At 41.9% G+C, this 16,435-nt stretch overlaps 1 protein-coding gene across 2 annotated transcripts in view; it reads right to left on the minus strand.

Moving 5' to 3' along the window:
* Window positions 1–14,132: 14,132 nt before the first annotated feature.
* SMARCB1 (SWI/SNF related, matrix associated, actin dependent regulator of chromatin, subfamily b, member 1) overlaps window positions 14,133–16,435 on the minus strand; it is a 33,640-nt gene continuing 31,337 nt past the window's right edge. The window contains exons 8-10 of one of the 2 annotated variants that reach the window (XM_032228963.1): window positions 15,920–16,110; window positions 15,397–15,528; window positions 14,133–14,841 (exon numbers count right to left, since the gene is read on the minus strand). In XM_032228963.1, the coding sequence (XP_032084854.1) occupies window positions 14,802–14,841; window positions 15,397–15,528; window positions 15,920–16,110 (363 nt within the window). In that variant the 3' untranslated portion in view covers window positions 14,133–14,801. The other variant, XM_032228964.1, reaches the window with a different exon arrangement.

Below are 16,435 nucleotides of genomic sequence, written 5' to 3' on the forward strand. Positions count from 1 at the left end.
TTTGCCTCAGACCTTGCTTTGCTTAGCTGCTATTGTTTCATAACCAGTAAAAGTACTCTTAATTCTGCAAAATGGAGTTAAGTGGTTTCTTTCTTGGTTGCTGAGGGAGGCCGGCTTGACATTAAGCAAGGTCTCACTTTTGCACTCAACCCAGAGCTAATACCTTCCGAGGGGAGTGTAAATAAATCCAAAACCTTCAAAGGAATGTCTTACCCAGGCAGCGACCAGGAAGACAACATGGGGGCGGCTGGATCCTCGTGTCCCTTGGAGACGGAGTGGATGGCGGAACTGAATTTGGATGAAAGGTCCATCCACCCGAGGTGGTCATTGGGAGTGGGACAGAAGTATGACCCTGAGGAAAGTCCAGCTGGAGTTACCATAAGGCGACATTGGCAACCGGCAGCTGCCTGACGAGGACCTTATGATGTCCCAGGTTATGAAATTCTTCCAGGAGGCTTAGGAGAGACGACGTTTACGTGAGAGCAAATCCATAAAGAGAAGCTGATCTCCCAGATCTAGAGGAGAGAGCTGCAGAAGACCTGTTTCGCCCAAGGGGAGTCCTGGGGGCAGACAGTGGAGCTGATCAGGATGGGGAAGCCCCAGCAGCAGCAGCAGCAAGAGCCCTTCCAAGAGGAGGCCCTGCCCCCTGCAGACGCCGAATGGCAAAAGTTCCTCCGCTTGGTGCAAAATTTGGAGGTGACCCAAGGGAGCTAGGATTTTTCCTGATCTAAGTCTGGAATTTCATGCAACAGTTCGGAGAGGATCTCCCCACCAAATATGCCAAGGTAAGAGTTGTTACCATGGCGCTGGAGAACAAGGTAGTGGCATGGATGATTGCCCTGCATAACGATGACTCTCCTCTGCTGAGAGACTATAATAGGTTTATGGCCACCCTGAGAAAACACTTTGATGACCCGCTCACTGAGCAGAAGGCCAGAACCAAAATGAAAACCCTTACCCAGGGAAAGAACCCAGTGGTTGAATACATACAGTTTCGTGAATTGTCCGTGCATATGTGGTGGGTCAGAAGAAGCTTTAATGGACAGTTTTATGGATGGCTTAAACATAGATATATACCAAAACTGTGTAAACAGCCTCCCCCCCATAACTTGCAATGCTGGTACGAATTGGCAGCAGACATGGAGATTGATCTAGCCAGAGATAAGCACCACAAAGACAGTGAGAAAGAGAAAACTACCCCTCCTGACTCCCCCCCCCAAAGGAACTCTGAAAGGAGGAAAAAGTTAGTCTACAAGCAAGCCCTGGTCTACCATCTGCTTCCGATGTGGAAAGGAGGGGCACTGGGCAGCAAATTGTCACTCCAGGATTGGCCCAAAGCTCCCTGCCATGGGGGAGAGGAAGCCAGACAAACAACCTGGGAACCGGAAGGACACCGCTATGAAAGGGGTGGAACCAGTTGCACAATTCTCTCCCATCCCGAGGGGAGATGAACTGTCCTCCTCAACAGGGGAAAGTGAAACTGATTCCGATGATGACCATCTGGTAAGGCCCCATGACCATCCCAGTAGAACTTAAAGTGCCCTCTACTGGCGCCCAAGCAAAAATGCTGGCTGTCAGGCCTGCAGTGGTTCTTTGGCCTGCCACACTCTTATTAAAGGGGGCGGGGATTTAGCAAAGGGTAGAATGTGTTGTTTTCAAAATAAAAAATTCCTTCCTAGAAGCTCAAGGTCATCTTTTGTCTCCCAAACCTTTACATCTGACCGGAAGCAGTTAGGCGTAGACGCTAGCGTGGAAGAAGATTGGACCATGTGATGGACTGTGGGTGTGGGGGCAAGATCATGAACTTTTAACTGGGTGGGATTCTGATGTAACTTCCAGAGTTGGAATCCCACAGCACGATGCCAACATGCCTGCCTTATTAAATTGGAACTTTAAGCATAGTTTTGCCTTCGACTCTGATTTAATTCTGCATGACATTTGGAACACTAACATCATTCCAACTCTCCACTAAGATAAGTTATCAGCATCCCAAGCTGGGAAGCTGTCAGGGGGTACTGAATCCCAATTCTGACCCAACCCTGGGCAGTACGAAAATTCAGTGAAGATGGAGGAAGAAAAACATGCTGCAGAGAAAGCTAATTTTGACGGCTCAATTAATTTGGTCGAGACACAAGAGGTGCCTTTTAAGGAATTAATCGAAGCTGCAGAGATTAGAGAATTGGGGGCGCGGCAAAAGGAATTCCATGAGGAAGCATCAAGATTTATGACTTCTAAGGAATGCCTGCTAGAAGAAGAGGGGGTTTCCAGGGAAACTTCGACAGACGACTGGGTGATTACCAGAAGTTCTGATGAATGGAGAACTCAGCCGCCCTCACGCAGCCCTTCTCTAATGGACCTCCCAGACCACTTCCTACGGCTAAACGTGAGTGAAATAAAAACGCTCCCATCTTCAGAGACCCCTCAGTGGAACCTGGCACCCCCCACATTCTTCTTTCCTCACAGGGAAATTTCTGCCAAGTGGAGCGGAGATGTGAGTTCCTTCCATACAGTAGCTATGAATCAACCCACACCCTTGCTGCTGGATTGATGCCTAGAGCAATCACATCAGCACCCCTCCCTCCTACTGGAGTGCAACCAGACCCCCCTCCAATTAGGGGAGGTCAATCCAGCTGGCAGAAAGAGGCCTGGAACACATGCACCTCCCCACAGCTGCAAAGGCGTGACTCCGAACCCATGAATCAAGCAAACCAAGGGTGGGCATTCATGGATGGGCTCAATGTCAATGGACGCCTACCCTCTTCCAGCAGATAACTGCTCCTGGGCAAACCCAGAGAATGGGACCGCTACCAGGTCCAGCCCCCCCAGCAATGCCTCTCCAGGCTTTTGCCCAACCGATGGGTGTGGGTCAGCGGAGGGGCTTACCACCCCCAGCAGCAAACCAACAAGCTGCCCCTGTTCAACCACCAGCACCCCCTCCTCCCACACCCTCACAGTTCCGTGCAACATTCAATGGGTCCCCAGATAAGCTGGCTTATTTCCTGAATCGAGTATGGGCGTATGTTGATCAAGTGGGGCCTCAATACCCATCTGATCGAGAGTTGATCCAAGAGATAGCAAAGGGGATGAATGAAAAGGAGGCTGCGCAGTGGATAGCAGAGCTCAATGAGGAAGTGGCTCCTGAGCTAGATGATATAACTCACTAGAACACTAAATCAATGAGAACCCTGAGCTTGTTTCTTTGCAACGAGATGGTTCCATCTGGGGGTAATAGGAGACAATGACACCGAAGTGTGTTGCTTATGTCCAGTTTATTCTGTTGTTTTGTTTTGGTTGCTGTCACTGCAGAAAAACCCGCTTCACACAGATAGGATGTCAGAAATGGCAATAGGGATTTAAGTGCTGTGGTGGCAATCTCAGGGTATTCCGCCATGACTTTAATCCAGAACACCGGCAGAGTTGTTGTCTCGAACGTAGTTTTAAGGCTGCCATCATTTGCAATCTCCAGCAGTTGATGTTTTTCTTGCACAGACTTGCTAGATTTGCCTGGTTTGTTGACAAATGGGTCTCAGATCCATTTCTTACCAGTTTGTGGGTCTTTTGTGGTTGGGAAGTAGCGCTCAAACTCTTTTAAAAGCAGAGACAGGTGATTGTGCACCAACTGGGAGAATGAATGCTCAGGCTCAGTTTCACCTAAAATCCCCGCTAATGTCTGAAACATGTCCAAAATGCCTCTGTTTATGTGCCATCCCCACAACTCCAGTTTGGCTTTAAATGCAGCTACTTTGTCTGCCAACTTGAAAACAGTTCTCATTTTCCCCTGAAGAGACAGATTGAGTTCATTGAGCAGGCTGAATATGTCACACAGGTAAGCCAGTTTTGCGACCCATACCTTGTCACTGAAATGTGCTGCCAGCGGTGACTTCTTTTCTGAGAGAAATCTTTGCAATGGCTCTCGTAATTCAAATACTCTGGTTAGCGATTTTCCTCTGGATAACCATCTTATTTCTGTATATAAGAGAAGGCTGAACCAACTCCGCGACGATACATCGTGCGGACTCGACAGTCCGAGTCTGCCAATGACACTTTTGCCCCTGGACGGTCCGGTAGGACCTAAACCGTCCCGAAGAGATAGTGACTAAGAAGACAAAACCTTGCTGGTCGCAGGGACATCGCAAAGTCCCTGGTCAACCCAAGGAAATCCCTTCCAACCGGCGGCAAACAGGCAGCCCCCAGGCTGACATAGACGGAGACAGCTCCAGAAGGAAAGAAGAAGTGAAAGTGTTCCATCTGGTGAGGTTTTATTCTTACTTTCAGAAGATTGCCCTAAGAAACTTTTTTTCCTTTAAAGATATTAGTTCTCTAAGTAAGAATAAAACAGCGAATTTAATCCTTATTGGACTGTCTTAGAAAATTCTTTACTTTTGCTTGTAATGATCTTTTGTGGATTGAAGTGATTGCAACTTTTCCTGTTTCCCCGCTTGAAGCGAATGGACTGATTTTTTTTTCATTATTTTTTACTACCTTAATTCTTTTGGCTTAAACTAAAACTTTTTTTTTATTTTAACAAATTCCTCCTTCTACTTGTTATAAAAGCATATTAAAGATACTTGAAGAAAAGGTATATAGAAAAAAAAAAGTTGAATCTGCCAGCCGGAAGCCTGAGCCTGAAGTTTTTTTCCCCTGAAACAATGTATCTTTCGTTCACTCCTACTTGACTTCACTGACTTTGCAAAGGAAGGGTTTGGAGCTTGTTTATAAAACCTGATAAAGACTCAAGGGCATGAACAGTGCTTTGCAGGTGCGTTTGGAAAATATTTTGGCAAAAGAAGGAAAAGGAAAGAAAAAGGAAAGAACCCTTTTACTTTGAAAACTACAAAAGAATTTATGCTTAAATATAGATACATTCTTCAAGAAATTTTCCCTTCTTGACAGGCTAGAGTGGCAGAATTGAATTGAATTTTTTTTTCTTTACATCTCTTTTCTTTTGGAAAAATGATCAATATTCAGATGAGGAAAACTTAAAAGTTCAAAATATCCTGGATGGACTTCAAAATATCTTAGAAGGATTTGAGAGACTTGACAAGAAATGGGATAGACTATGGGGTATCACAATAAAAGATGATGGGGTTGGACCCCCAAAAATTAAAGACGAGAATGAAAATACAGAAAACAAAGATAAGTTAACAGATAAACTTACTAATAAAGCAAATGTGAATGAAAGTGGAAAGAAGGGAAGCTGGAAAAGTGACTTTGACAATTTGGAGCTTTACCCTAAACTTCAAGATCTAGGAGGAAAAAAAAGAGCCAAAAGGATGGAGTTAAGAAGACAAACCTATCCAGAAATAAGTTTGATAATCAAAGTTAAGCTTATGTTAATAACAACTCCAGGGCAATGAAACTACATGAGAGATCTTCTAAGTTATGAAGTGCAGAGAGAAGTTCAAAACTCTGGAAAGGAGCTGAAAAGAGAATTGACACAACAGCAGCTGAGAGAGATAAGACCATTCCGCTACTGGAAAGACACTGGTGATAATGCTAGTTGATGATAAAAAAAAACTAGCCAATTTTTGATGAGGAATAAGTAGGGATTTTAGTATCTTGCAGACTGTTTTAGATTATCACTGAATGTTTATTCGTTAACATATAATTTACTATGATATTAATAATTAAATGATAACCTTAATTAAGATAAATAATTGGGCCATAAATTCTAAATTGGGATCTGGTGAAAAGACTTATAAATTTTACTAACAAACCTTTGTCTAGATCTTGTTATGAAGGTAAATTAATCTGGGTCAGAAGAGAGGAGATGTGATACAAATAGTAAAGAATTCATTTTTCTTTTTTTTTTTTTCAACTATAATAACAATAAGGAAATGTTAATGGATACTTTTGGTGATTATTAAGTAGAAATGTTAACATCTCTTAGAGTGTCCTAGATTCTAAACATTTTGTTGACATGTAATTAATCAAGATAATAACAATGAAATGATAACCTTAATTAGTAAAATAAACCAGATATAAATTGCAATTTGGGATTAGGGAAAAGACCTATAAATCTTATTAATAAGTTTCTGTTGAGAGCTGGTTATAAAAAGGTATAATCTCTTTTGGGTCTGAACAGAGGAGAGGTGAGATAAATAGTAAACAATTTTTAGTTAACTACAATAATAATAAGGAAATGTTAATGGATAATATTTAATGATATATACAGGTGTGTTGTACTAGTAAAAGTAATTCGGACAGAAGTGCTAATTTGTGAGTTGGGGGAGGGGAGGGAATGTTAGATATTCTACTAATTGACTCTCTTTTAGAATATGTTATAAAGATTACGGTAGACTCATTGAGATTGTGAAAGTATGCCTATAGGTGGTTGTGTCTTTAAATATAAATGATTTTAGAAAAAACCAAGTTTAAGTAACTGTAATCAAATGCAGTGATAGTAAAATACATAAATTCTAAAATGTACAACTTAATTTGAATGAAGTATAGGTAATGATTGTGGAAGAAATGCACGAAATGTATTTGTAACCAGTGGACATGCTTTCTACAAGATGTAACGAAAGATGATTAGTTTTTTTTTCTCTCTGTGTGTAATAAAAACAATAAAAAATCTATATAAAAAAAGAGAAGGCATCTATGCTCTGCCTCCACCTCCTCAAAAAGCTGCTCAAACAGGCGCGAGTTAAGCGCGTGTGCTTTGATGTGGTTACTAACTTTAACGACATCAATCAATATGCTGTTAAATTCTGGTGACATTTTTCAGCTTGCCAGCATTTCCCTGTGAATGATACAATGCAATTCCCTGTGAATGATACAATTCACTCTCAGGTGCAACCTCCTTAATCCCAGCAGTTAAACCAGACAGTCATGGCAGCAGCTCCGTCTGTGCATATGCCGACACAAAAGGACCATTTTAGTTGTCCTGATATATAACCATCCAGTGACTTGAACAGTTCTGCTCCTGTGGTGTTGGTTGGCAAAGATAGTGCACATAAGAAATCCTCATGCACATCCTCCTGATATAGATATCGCACATAAACAAGTAATATTGCCTTGTTGTCGATATCTGTAGATTCGTCAACCTGGAGTGCATACCACAGTGATGTATTAATCCTCTCCAACAATTGTGTCTCAATGTCTTTGGCTATTTCCTCAATGCGCCTAGTCACAGTGCTAGCCAACAAAGGCACATGTGCTATCTTTTCCATAGCAGCCTCTCCTAGAAGTTCATGGCAAATGTTTTTAGTGGAGGGCAAGATCAATTCTTCACCGATAGTGAATGGCTTTTTAGCCTTAGCAATATGGTTAGCCACCAAATATGATGCTCTCAGTGCATTCTCCTTTATTGATGTGGTGGCCCTCATAAATTTCTTCTGTCCTTCGTGTTCCCGTTTTTTTTTCTTTCAAAATACTCCAGGGACTTGTCTTTTAATCCAGGGTGCTTGGCATTCAAGTGGCGAAGAAGTTTTGAAGGTTTCATTGCCTCATTAGAGAGCTGGTCACAGCAAACTATGCAGAGCAGGGTTGGTGTGTTTACCTGTCCTGATAAATCCATATTTCAAGTAGGACTCGTGGTATTGTCTGTTATAAGTTTTATGTTTCTTTGATATTGAAGGCTCTTCTTTTGTCTCTTCACTGGGCTTTTTCTTTTTCCCAAGGAAACTTTCTAACGACGTCTGTTTTGTACTCATTTTTGCTAATTTGTGGGTTAAATTTGAGCAAACACAATATACACGTACATCAAGCACTGTTAAACATGAGAAAGTACCGGTGAACAGAGAGAGGAGTGCCCCAATATCACAATATTTTGTGCATGCACGGTATTGGTGCGGCTTTAGGTGACATCTCTCAGCTCCCGGTTAACCTCTCATCCATGGAAAGTTGAACAAACCTGAGAGAAATACACCATAGTAAATAAAATGGAAATAATTTAATGTTCCTTGGGTGGCCCAGTACCATTTGATCCATGGACTGGTACTGGTCCATGGCCTCACCAGCCATAAACCTCACCACACGTCACTGGTGGGCAGAGCCTAGTCCCTGGGTGGAGCGAATTAACTTCAGACACTCCTTCCAAAAGAGGGAGGTGAATTGGACTCCTGTATCCAAAATTATGCGTTCAGGCACTCCATGTAATCGGTACACATGTGAAATAAATAACTTAGCCAACGACTTAGCTGATGGGGTTTTGGAACAGGGCACAAAATGAACTTATTTGGAAAACAGGTCAGTGATTACCCAAATCACAGTATTTCCTAGACTCTCTGGCAATTTGACAATGAAGTCCATTGATAGCTCCTTCAACAGTGATGTGCGGTGAAGTTTAGGGCTGGTGAGGCAAAAAGAAAGAAAGAGGCTTTTGCCCGCCCCGCCGCTATGTCCGACATAGAAAGAAAGCGGCTTTTGCCCTCCCTGTCGCTATGTCCAACATATAGGCGGGGCGGGCAAAAGCTGTTTTCTTTCTTTTGCCTGCCTGAGCTGCCCGCCTCTGGGCAAAAGAAAGTGCCAGCCTGCCAGTAGAGGCAGATAAAAGACCCGCCTCTGCTGGCGGGCTGCCCCGACACAGAGAAAGCTGGAGGGCTGCCCTCCCTGCCTCTCCTACCCTCTTCCCCCTTCTCAAACAAGCTCTCAAATTGAGAGTTTGTTTGAGTGAAGAAACAAACACACACACAAATTACTTACAATTACTTACAAATTACATTAATTTTGAACTCCTCCCCCTTCCTTCGACCCACATATCCTTTCCAGCTGTTTCACAATCACAGAGGATTTCAACTCTGCTCGTTTGCCATCATGAAAATGTAAAAATATAAAAGGAAAAAGGCAAGAGCTGCTGAGGTGAGGCTGGGTTAGCTGCTGCCAGAGTCCCCAATGGATGACTCTGCTTAACTGTTTAAAAAAGCCTCTTAAAAAAACGCCCTCTACAGGAGGCAAGAGAACCACGTGCCCCATCTACATAAGGAATTTTTCGGATTTTAACCCTTGTTTAACTCTGCTCAAGTGATCATAAAGTCAGACTAAATGAGGCACGTGGTTCTCCCGCCTCCTCCTATAGAGGGCACTTTTTAAGAGGCTTTTTAAAACAGTTAAGCACTAAGCAGAGTCATCCACTGTGACTCTGCCAGCAACTACCTCAGCCTTTTTCCTTTTACATTTTTTTTCTTTCCATGATGAGAGTGGTGAGGCTCTGCCTCCCGAATGCACGTCACTGCCGCCCACCATACAGACTAATGGGGCTTGTGAATGGACTAATTCTGTTTTGGAACAGTATCTCCGGTGTTTCATCAATCATCACCAAGATTTTATGTTGTAAAATGTTTGTCTCCCCCCCCCTTTTGAACTGTGAGCCGCCCTGAGTCCCCCCAGGGAAAAGGGCGGCATACAAATAAAGGGAAAATGAAAAAAAAATGAAAAAAAAAATAACTGGGCTGAACTGCTACCACATGCTGAGGTGGCGTACAACAACTCTGTGCACAGCAGTACCGGCTTGACCCCTTTTAGAGTTGTTTGGGCAGGACTTTGTACCAATTCCTGAGTTACCTCAAGAGAAACCACAAATTTTGTTCCTCTCTGAGTGATCAACTTTGCCAATTTTGGCCCATGACCCGCAAGGTGTTGGAGGCTGCTCACCAGGCGCACAAGAAACAGGCTGATAAAAAGAGGGTGAAGCCAAGAGTACAAAGTGGGGGATCGCATATTTTTGTCCACTAGGTTTCTGCAAACTACCCCATCGAAAAAGCTGGTACCTAAGTATGTAGGTCCTTTTCCTATTGTGAAAATCATTAATCCTGTTTCTGTACAATTGGAATTACCAAAGCATCTTAAGCGGATTTATCCTGTGTATCATGTGAACCTGTTGAAGCCAGAGCACACTTCTTCTTTTCGTGCGCCCCTACCTGCACCCCCTGCTCCTCTTCTTATTGAGGCAGAGCAGCATTTTGAAGTTAAAGAAATCTTGGACTCCAGGAAACATAGGAATCGAATTCAGTATCTAGTGTCCTGGAAGCATTTCCCCCCCTCCCAGGCTGAATGGGTGGATAAATCTCATGTTAGGGCTTCTAGACTTTTACAGAAATTCTACGCCGTCCATAATCTTTCTTATTATTTCATCTTCATTTGGGGTTAGTTTGTTTTCCCACTTCTGGGCAAAAGCGACCCTTGCTGCTGTAAGTATATGTAGTATTAGATATTGTATTTCTTTATTATATTTTGTTGACATAATTCCTAATAGAAAAACTTCAGGTTTCCAATCTATTTTAACCCTTGTTATTGCCTCCAGCCAATTTTTGATCCTTTTCCAGAATTTTTTTGCCTCTTCACAGGTCCACCATAAATGATATGTTCCATGTACCGAATCACATTTCCAGCATTTTGGGGAGGTATTTGTTGAGATTTTAGCCAACCTTGATAGTGCCAGGTGCCATCTGTAAAGCATTTTGTACTGGTTTTCCTTGTATGGAATTGATAGTGTCATTTTTAAATTTATTCCCCAAAATTTTTCCCATTTGTCTAATTCAATATTATAGCCAAAGTTCTGTGCCCATTTTATCATTTGTTCTTTCACAATTTCCTCTTCTATTTGATACTTCAGGAGGAATTTGTATATTCTCCCTATCATCTTTCTGTCAGGACTTTGAATAATTTTATCCAATTTGTGTGGTTCTGTTTCAATGCCATATATTTTAGTATCTTTATTGTATTTAGTTTTAATTTGGAGGTAAGTTAGCCAATCAACTTTCATATTCTGATCTGCCAATTCTTCAATTGTTTTTAATATGGACTGTGCCAAAATGGATAAATTAACAAAAGAAATACAGGGAAAGGAAGAATCAGAATTCTACCAGATATGGGATAAATGGTATAGATGGATGGAGGAAAGAAACAAAAAGCAATGAATGAATATAACAATACTCAAAAATAATAGTTATAAGTAAAACAAGAGGGTCAAGATTGGTGAAATCAATTCAGGATGATAGCTGGCATATAGACTGTAGAACGAAAGAGAAAAAAGGAAATGATATGAAACTATATGGGTTTGTGGAAATATCATCCTCAAGAAAACATAAACTGGGATTTGAAAAAGACACCTATAACAATAGAAAAAGAAAGGGAGGGAAAAAAGGAAGGAAAGGAGAGGAGGAAAGAAGTAGAGAAGGGAGGGATGAAGGAAGGAAAAGGAGTAGAAGGTGGAATGGAGAGAAAGAGAAGGAGATATAGTAGGAAAGGAAGAGGAAGAGTGGAGGAGAGGTAAGGGAAGAAGAAAGAGGTAAGGAGAGGTGGGCGGAAGGGAGAGAAAGAGGAGAGAGGGTAGGAAGAAGAAAGAGGGTAGGAATAGGGGAGAGGTAAGGGAAGGAAGAAGGGGAAGTAGAGGAGGAAGGAAGGAAGTAGAGAAGGGAGGGAAGGAGAAAAGAAAAGAAAGAGAAAATAAGGTGGTGATACAGCAGGTGCTAGGGATGGTAACAAAGCAATCCAAACTATACCTTATAACCTTTTAAATGGAATAACAATAGTATAAGAATGGCAAAGAAAAAGAATAATTATGTGAATGTATACCTATAATTTTATGTAAGAGAATAAATGACAGTAAAAATATAAAGCACAATATAGGTAAATAATATTTTGCTATAAATAGCTAAGTATAAATAAATATAGAATTGTCCATAAAAATGGATAACGAATAAGGAGATTATGAATGCAAGATAGAAATGTATAGAAGGGAAAACATTAACTGCAAAGAAACTGATACGGAACTGCTGTATGATATATGATGGAACTTATTGTTCCTATGTTGTTTTAAGTTATGTGTCTGTTTCTGTTGATGTGTTTATGTGAATAAAATATTTATATTCACACAAAAAAAGTTCTACGCCAAGTACCCTGATAAGCCTTGATTATATCTGAAATGTACATAATTTATGTTATCTTTTCTATTGTTTTTTTTTCTTACAGGAATGACTTCTTTTCCTGAAGGAGGGCCGGATGTCAGCCTCTGCTTCGCTATTTGCTTTTGGCTGCTATTGCAACGAGGGGGGGGGTGGTATTTGGGAGGGGAGGATTTGGTACAGGGGAGATTGTTAAAAGGGAGTTTTGTTCTCGCCATCTACTGCACATGCTGAAGACTGGTGTTTAGTTAGTCAAGGATAACTGTCCTGCATACCAACCTGATGATGCTCCTTGGAGATGAAACCCATATGACACCTGAGGGATTTGCAGATTGGACAATGGGATGGGGGTTACCGGGGTGAGGGGGTTGGACAAATGTTAATATGTATGATTTCGCGCACTTTTGCCTCAGACCTTGCTTTGGTTAGCTGCTATCGTTTCATAATCAGTAAAAGTACTCTTAATTCTGCAAAATGGAGTTAAGTGGTTTCTTTCTTGGTTGCTGAGGGAGGCTGGCTTGACAGTCTCCTTCTGCAACCTTTTGACAACTCAATGCGGAAGCCAGAGTTCACTTAATAATCGGGTTACTAACTGATCAACTGCAGTGATTCACTTAACTGTGGCAAGAAAGGCAAAACTCATTTAACCAATGTCTCAGTTAACAACAGAAATTTTGGGTCCAATTGTGGCTGTACATCGCAAAATACCTGTACTACACACACTCTTTATGGTTGGTCCCTACCTTTTTTACCCATTTAGCCAACCCTAATGCTGGGATTTCCTGGTGCTCTCTTACTCCACCCCTCCTGGCCTTTGAGGGAGCAAACAAGCCAGGGCAAAACTACTCAGTTATATGGCGCTGCTATATAGAAACATAGGAAAACGATGGCAAAAGAACTGCTGGTCCATCACCAGGAACTGTGGTGTTGCAGTGAGCAGAACGCAGCACTGCAGGCTGATTGCATCCCCAGTGCATCCCCACTGTCAGTTATATCCTGACCAGCTCAATAGCAACAGCACTCATAGTGCTTTACAGCTCTCTCTAAGCGCTATAGTCAGCCTATTGTCCCCAAAAGTCTGGGTCCTTATTTAACTGACCTCGGACGATGGAAGGCTGAGTCAACCTTGAGCTGGTGTGACTCAAGCTGCCGGCAGTCAGAAGGAGCTTGCAGTACTGCATTCTAACCACTGTGCCACTCCGGCTCTTCCAGGAGGACTCAGCCTTCCATCCTTCCAAAGCCAATAAAAGGAGGACCCAGATTGTTGGTTGGGGGGGGGGGGAATGCTGACATTGTAAACTGCTCAGAGGGCTGATGTGATATATAAATCTGCTATTGATATGAACTATACCTTTTTGTTTTATTTATTTATATTAATTTTAAAACTTGTATTTATTTTTTAACAGATGATAGAAATGTGCTTATCCCAAGCATGTTTAAAGTCAGTTACTGATGACTGACCCGCTAACCAGCTTCCACTATTCTTTTTGTGAAGTCACTCTTTCTATGACGACTTTTGATCTTCCCTCCAAACAGTTTGAGGTTATTCATGAGTTTTGCTTAATATTAAAAATACTCGCTTCTAGAACAGGGGTCGCCAACCCCTGGTCCTGGGGTCTGAGCTCTCTCTATAGCAGGATTAGGACCTCCTTTTTCCTGCTGGTTTTCTTTCTAGTGGTGCATCCCAGATTTTGTTTGCCTTCACAGCTACCTGGCCACAGTTTGCTCATTTTGCAGTCATCTGCAATGATGACTGCAATGATCTGCTACATCTTTTTCTTCTGTTTTCCAACACTGCACCCTAGAAGAGGATTCATTTTCCCTAAATGTATGATCTTACATTTAGAAACATTGAACTTCAGTCTCTACATTTTGACCAATTTTTCAGTCATGGCAAATCATTTTCCACGTTATGAATATACATTTTTGTGTCATCAACAAAAAGACAAATCTTACCTAGCAATCTTTCTGTTATATCATTTACAATGTGGAACAGAAGAGCCTGGGAGCATGCCGTTTGTCTCAGATAGTGTCCCATGAACAATCCCACCCTGGGCTCTGACTTTGAGCCAACTTTTCACCCACTGAACCACCCAGGTGTTAAGCCAAAGCCTGTACAACTTTTCATCAGTTTGTTATGTGCAACTGTACTTTGCTAAAATCCAGATAGGCTACATCCACAGCAGAGTTTATGAATATATTATATTTGTAATATAATATAAAAATATAAACCTTTATAAAACCAGCATTATACAACTTCTAAAATATCCCCATAGCATTTCAATATATGTTATATCAGGCTGGAAATGTTTATTAATATATAATCAGGAGTCGTCTCTGGAAATTGCAGAACTGGGCAATATTCCAAAGCAGATAACAACAGATGTGGCTTAAAAGACTCATGTTCAGCCAAAACAGAAACATCACCAGCTCATTTTGTTAACTCAAGCACTTCAGAGTGACTATTATACAGTGAGGCAACAATGGAAGAAATATACTTCTAGAACAAGCCATTAACTGGATCATACTAGTTTGCTTAACCACCATATACTAAAGAAGTGAGCTGAGATCATGCAACAAGCTACACCAAAACCAAATGTGTCACATAGTGGCTTAGTGATCCCACCCCACCCCAATATTGCAAAGAAAAACTGATTGCTAGGCACATGGACAGAGAAAAAAGGGGAACTAATTAGTATACATTTGGGGACAAAGAAAAGGAATCTGGAAATGCATCTTCCATCTTGATGGATTATTTATTTAAAAAGTTGTTAGGGTGTGGGAAAAGAAGGTTTGGACAGCTGCCATAATTCATCTTTACTGGACCCCCAGAGGTAGAGACTGGGGAAAGGAGGGACCCCTGGCTTGCCAAACTAATCCAGGGAGAACTGCAGGCCCCCAAGTAGGCCATTCCTTTGGAGAGACAGTCTGGAGGCCGAAAGTCCTCTACAGAGGTTACCAGGCTGGAGCTGTGTTGGCTAAACGCCTCATGCGCCTGGAAGGGAAGACAGCAAGATTAATCATCAGCAGATTATTGGCATAACTTCAATTTAAACTGGGAAACAGGCTGGAAGAGAAGACAGGAACAACTCCTGTGCAGGGAAAACAAATCATCATTCCCATTTCAGTACATAGAATTCAGTACAATCCATGGCACAAGAACATTTTTAGGAAAGTTTCCTGCAAACCACAGAGGCACAATTAGCGAAAGTTCCTCAAAATGGTCAGTACTGATCCCAAAAGTTTAATGGGACAATCCATTGTGGTTGTTGTTGTTTTTAAAACTTAATTAAAGTAGTATTTATTAAATTATTTTCATACGTTGTTTGGTGATCCATGAACTACCCAAAACTTCACCTGAAGACTCTGGGAAGTTTTCTGATCGTCAGAACTAATTAATTCTAATTTTAAAATCTGTGAAACATCTGAGAATATCAAAAAATTTTCACTTGTATTTATTTGTTAAATTTATTTGCCAGATATCTCGCAAGTACATTTGATCTCATGCAGAAAAAATAATAATAATTTCACGAGAAGCAGCAGGCAGTACCTTGTGTTCCGGTCTTGGTCTCGGATCTTCTTCTCCATCTCTGCATCAGTGAGGGTTTCAAGCAGAGGGCACCACTGGTCGGCATCCCCAGTGTTACGAATGGCAATCTCCACGGTCGGCAGGGGGTTCTCACTAACAGATGACATGAGAGAGAATCAGGGCTAACAAGGTCCTGAGCTCCAAAGGAGTACAGGGTCACATCCTTTTATTCTCACTCACATCCTGTATGGACTGCCACATCCAGCAGAATTGGATCTGAAGTTAAGCAGACAAGTTGGCTTCAGATTGTGGAAGATACTTGGACTCCCAGATGAAAGGAAGCAGAGGTGCTGCATTACAGCCTCTTGCAGTAACCACAGCTGAACTCCACATTGCAGGAGTGGGAAACCTGTGCCTCTCAGAACGTCTATTCCCAACAGTCTTGAGCAGCACGCCAAAGGAAATATTTAGCAATACCTGGTGGTCCACAAATCGGCCATCCCTCAGATCCCCCCACTTGGGGACAGGATCAAAGCATAAATACCTGAAGGCATACGTCTTCTGATGCCAGCTCAGCTGCCCCCGGATGCTGTAAGCGATGGTGGTGACGAACTCACCACCCAGTCCAAGTTCTGAGCACAGCTTCAGGGCAAACTTCTCAGGGGAATTCTCCTTCTCAGACATATCCCACTCAAACTGGTCCACCAAGGAAATGTTCCCCACATGAATGTTGAGCTAGAAGCAGAAGACACAGGTGAGGGCTTCATTTTTTGTACATCAAGCAAACGTGAATCTAGCCATCCCTCTCCATATCCTACAGAATATGAATATCAAAGAAATTGAGTGCTACAGACTGAACTTCAACACAAGGCCTCCATGCCTGCTGGCTGCCTTCCTCTGGAGAGCAACAAATTCCATGCTCCACCTGTTCCAGGACATGTAGGGATAGGCAGTAAAAAAAAAAAAACCTCCAACAAAGAAATGGAATAGTAGAGGTACCCAGATATGTAATGCAAGGAAACTACTCTTGTTCGATGTCTCATCAGAATCTTCTTGCTTA

This window comes from Thamnophis elegans, chromosome 13 (assembly GCF_009769535.1).
Source record: "Thamnophis elegans isolate rThaEle1 chromosome 13, rThaEle1.pri, whole genome shotgun sequence".
Classification (NCBI taxonomy): domain Eukaryota; kingdom Metazoa; phylum Chordata; class Lepidosauria; order Squamata; family Colubridae; genus Thamnophis; species Thamnophis elegans.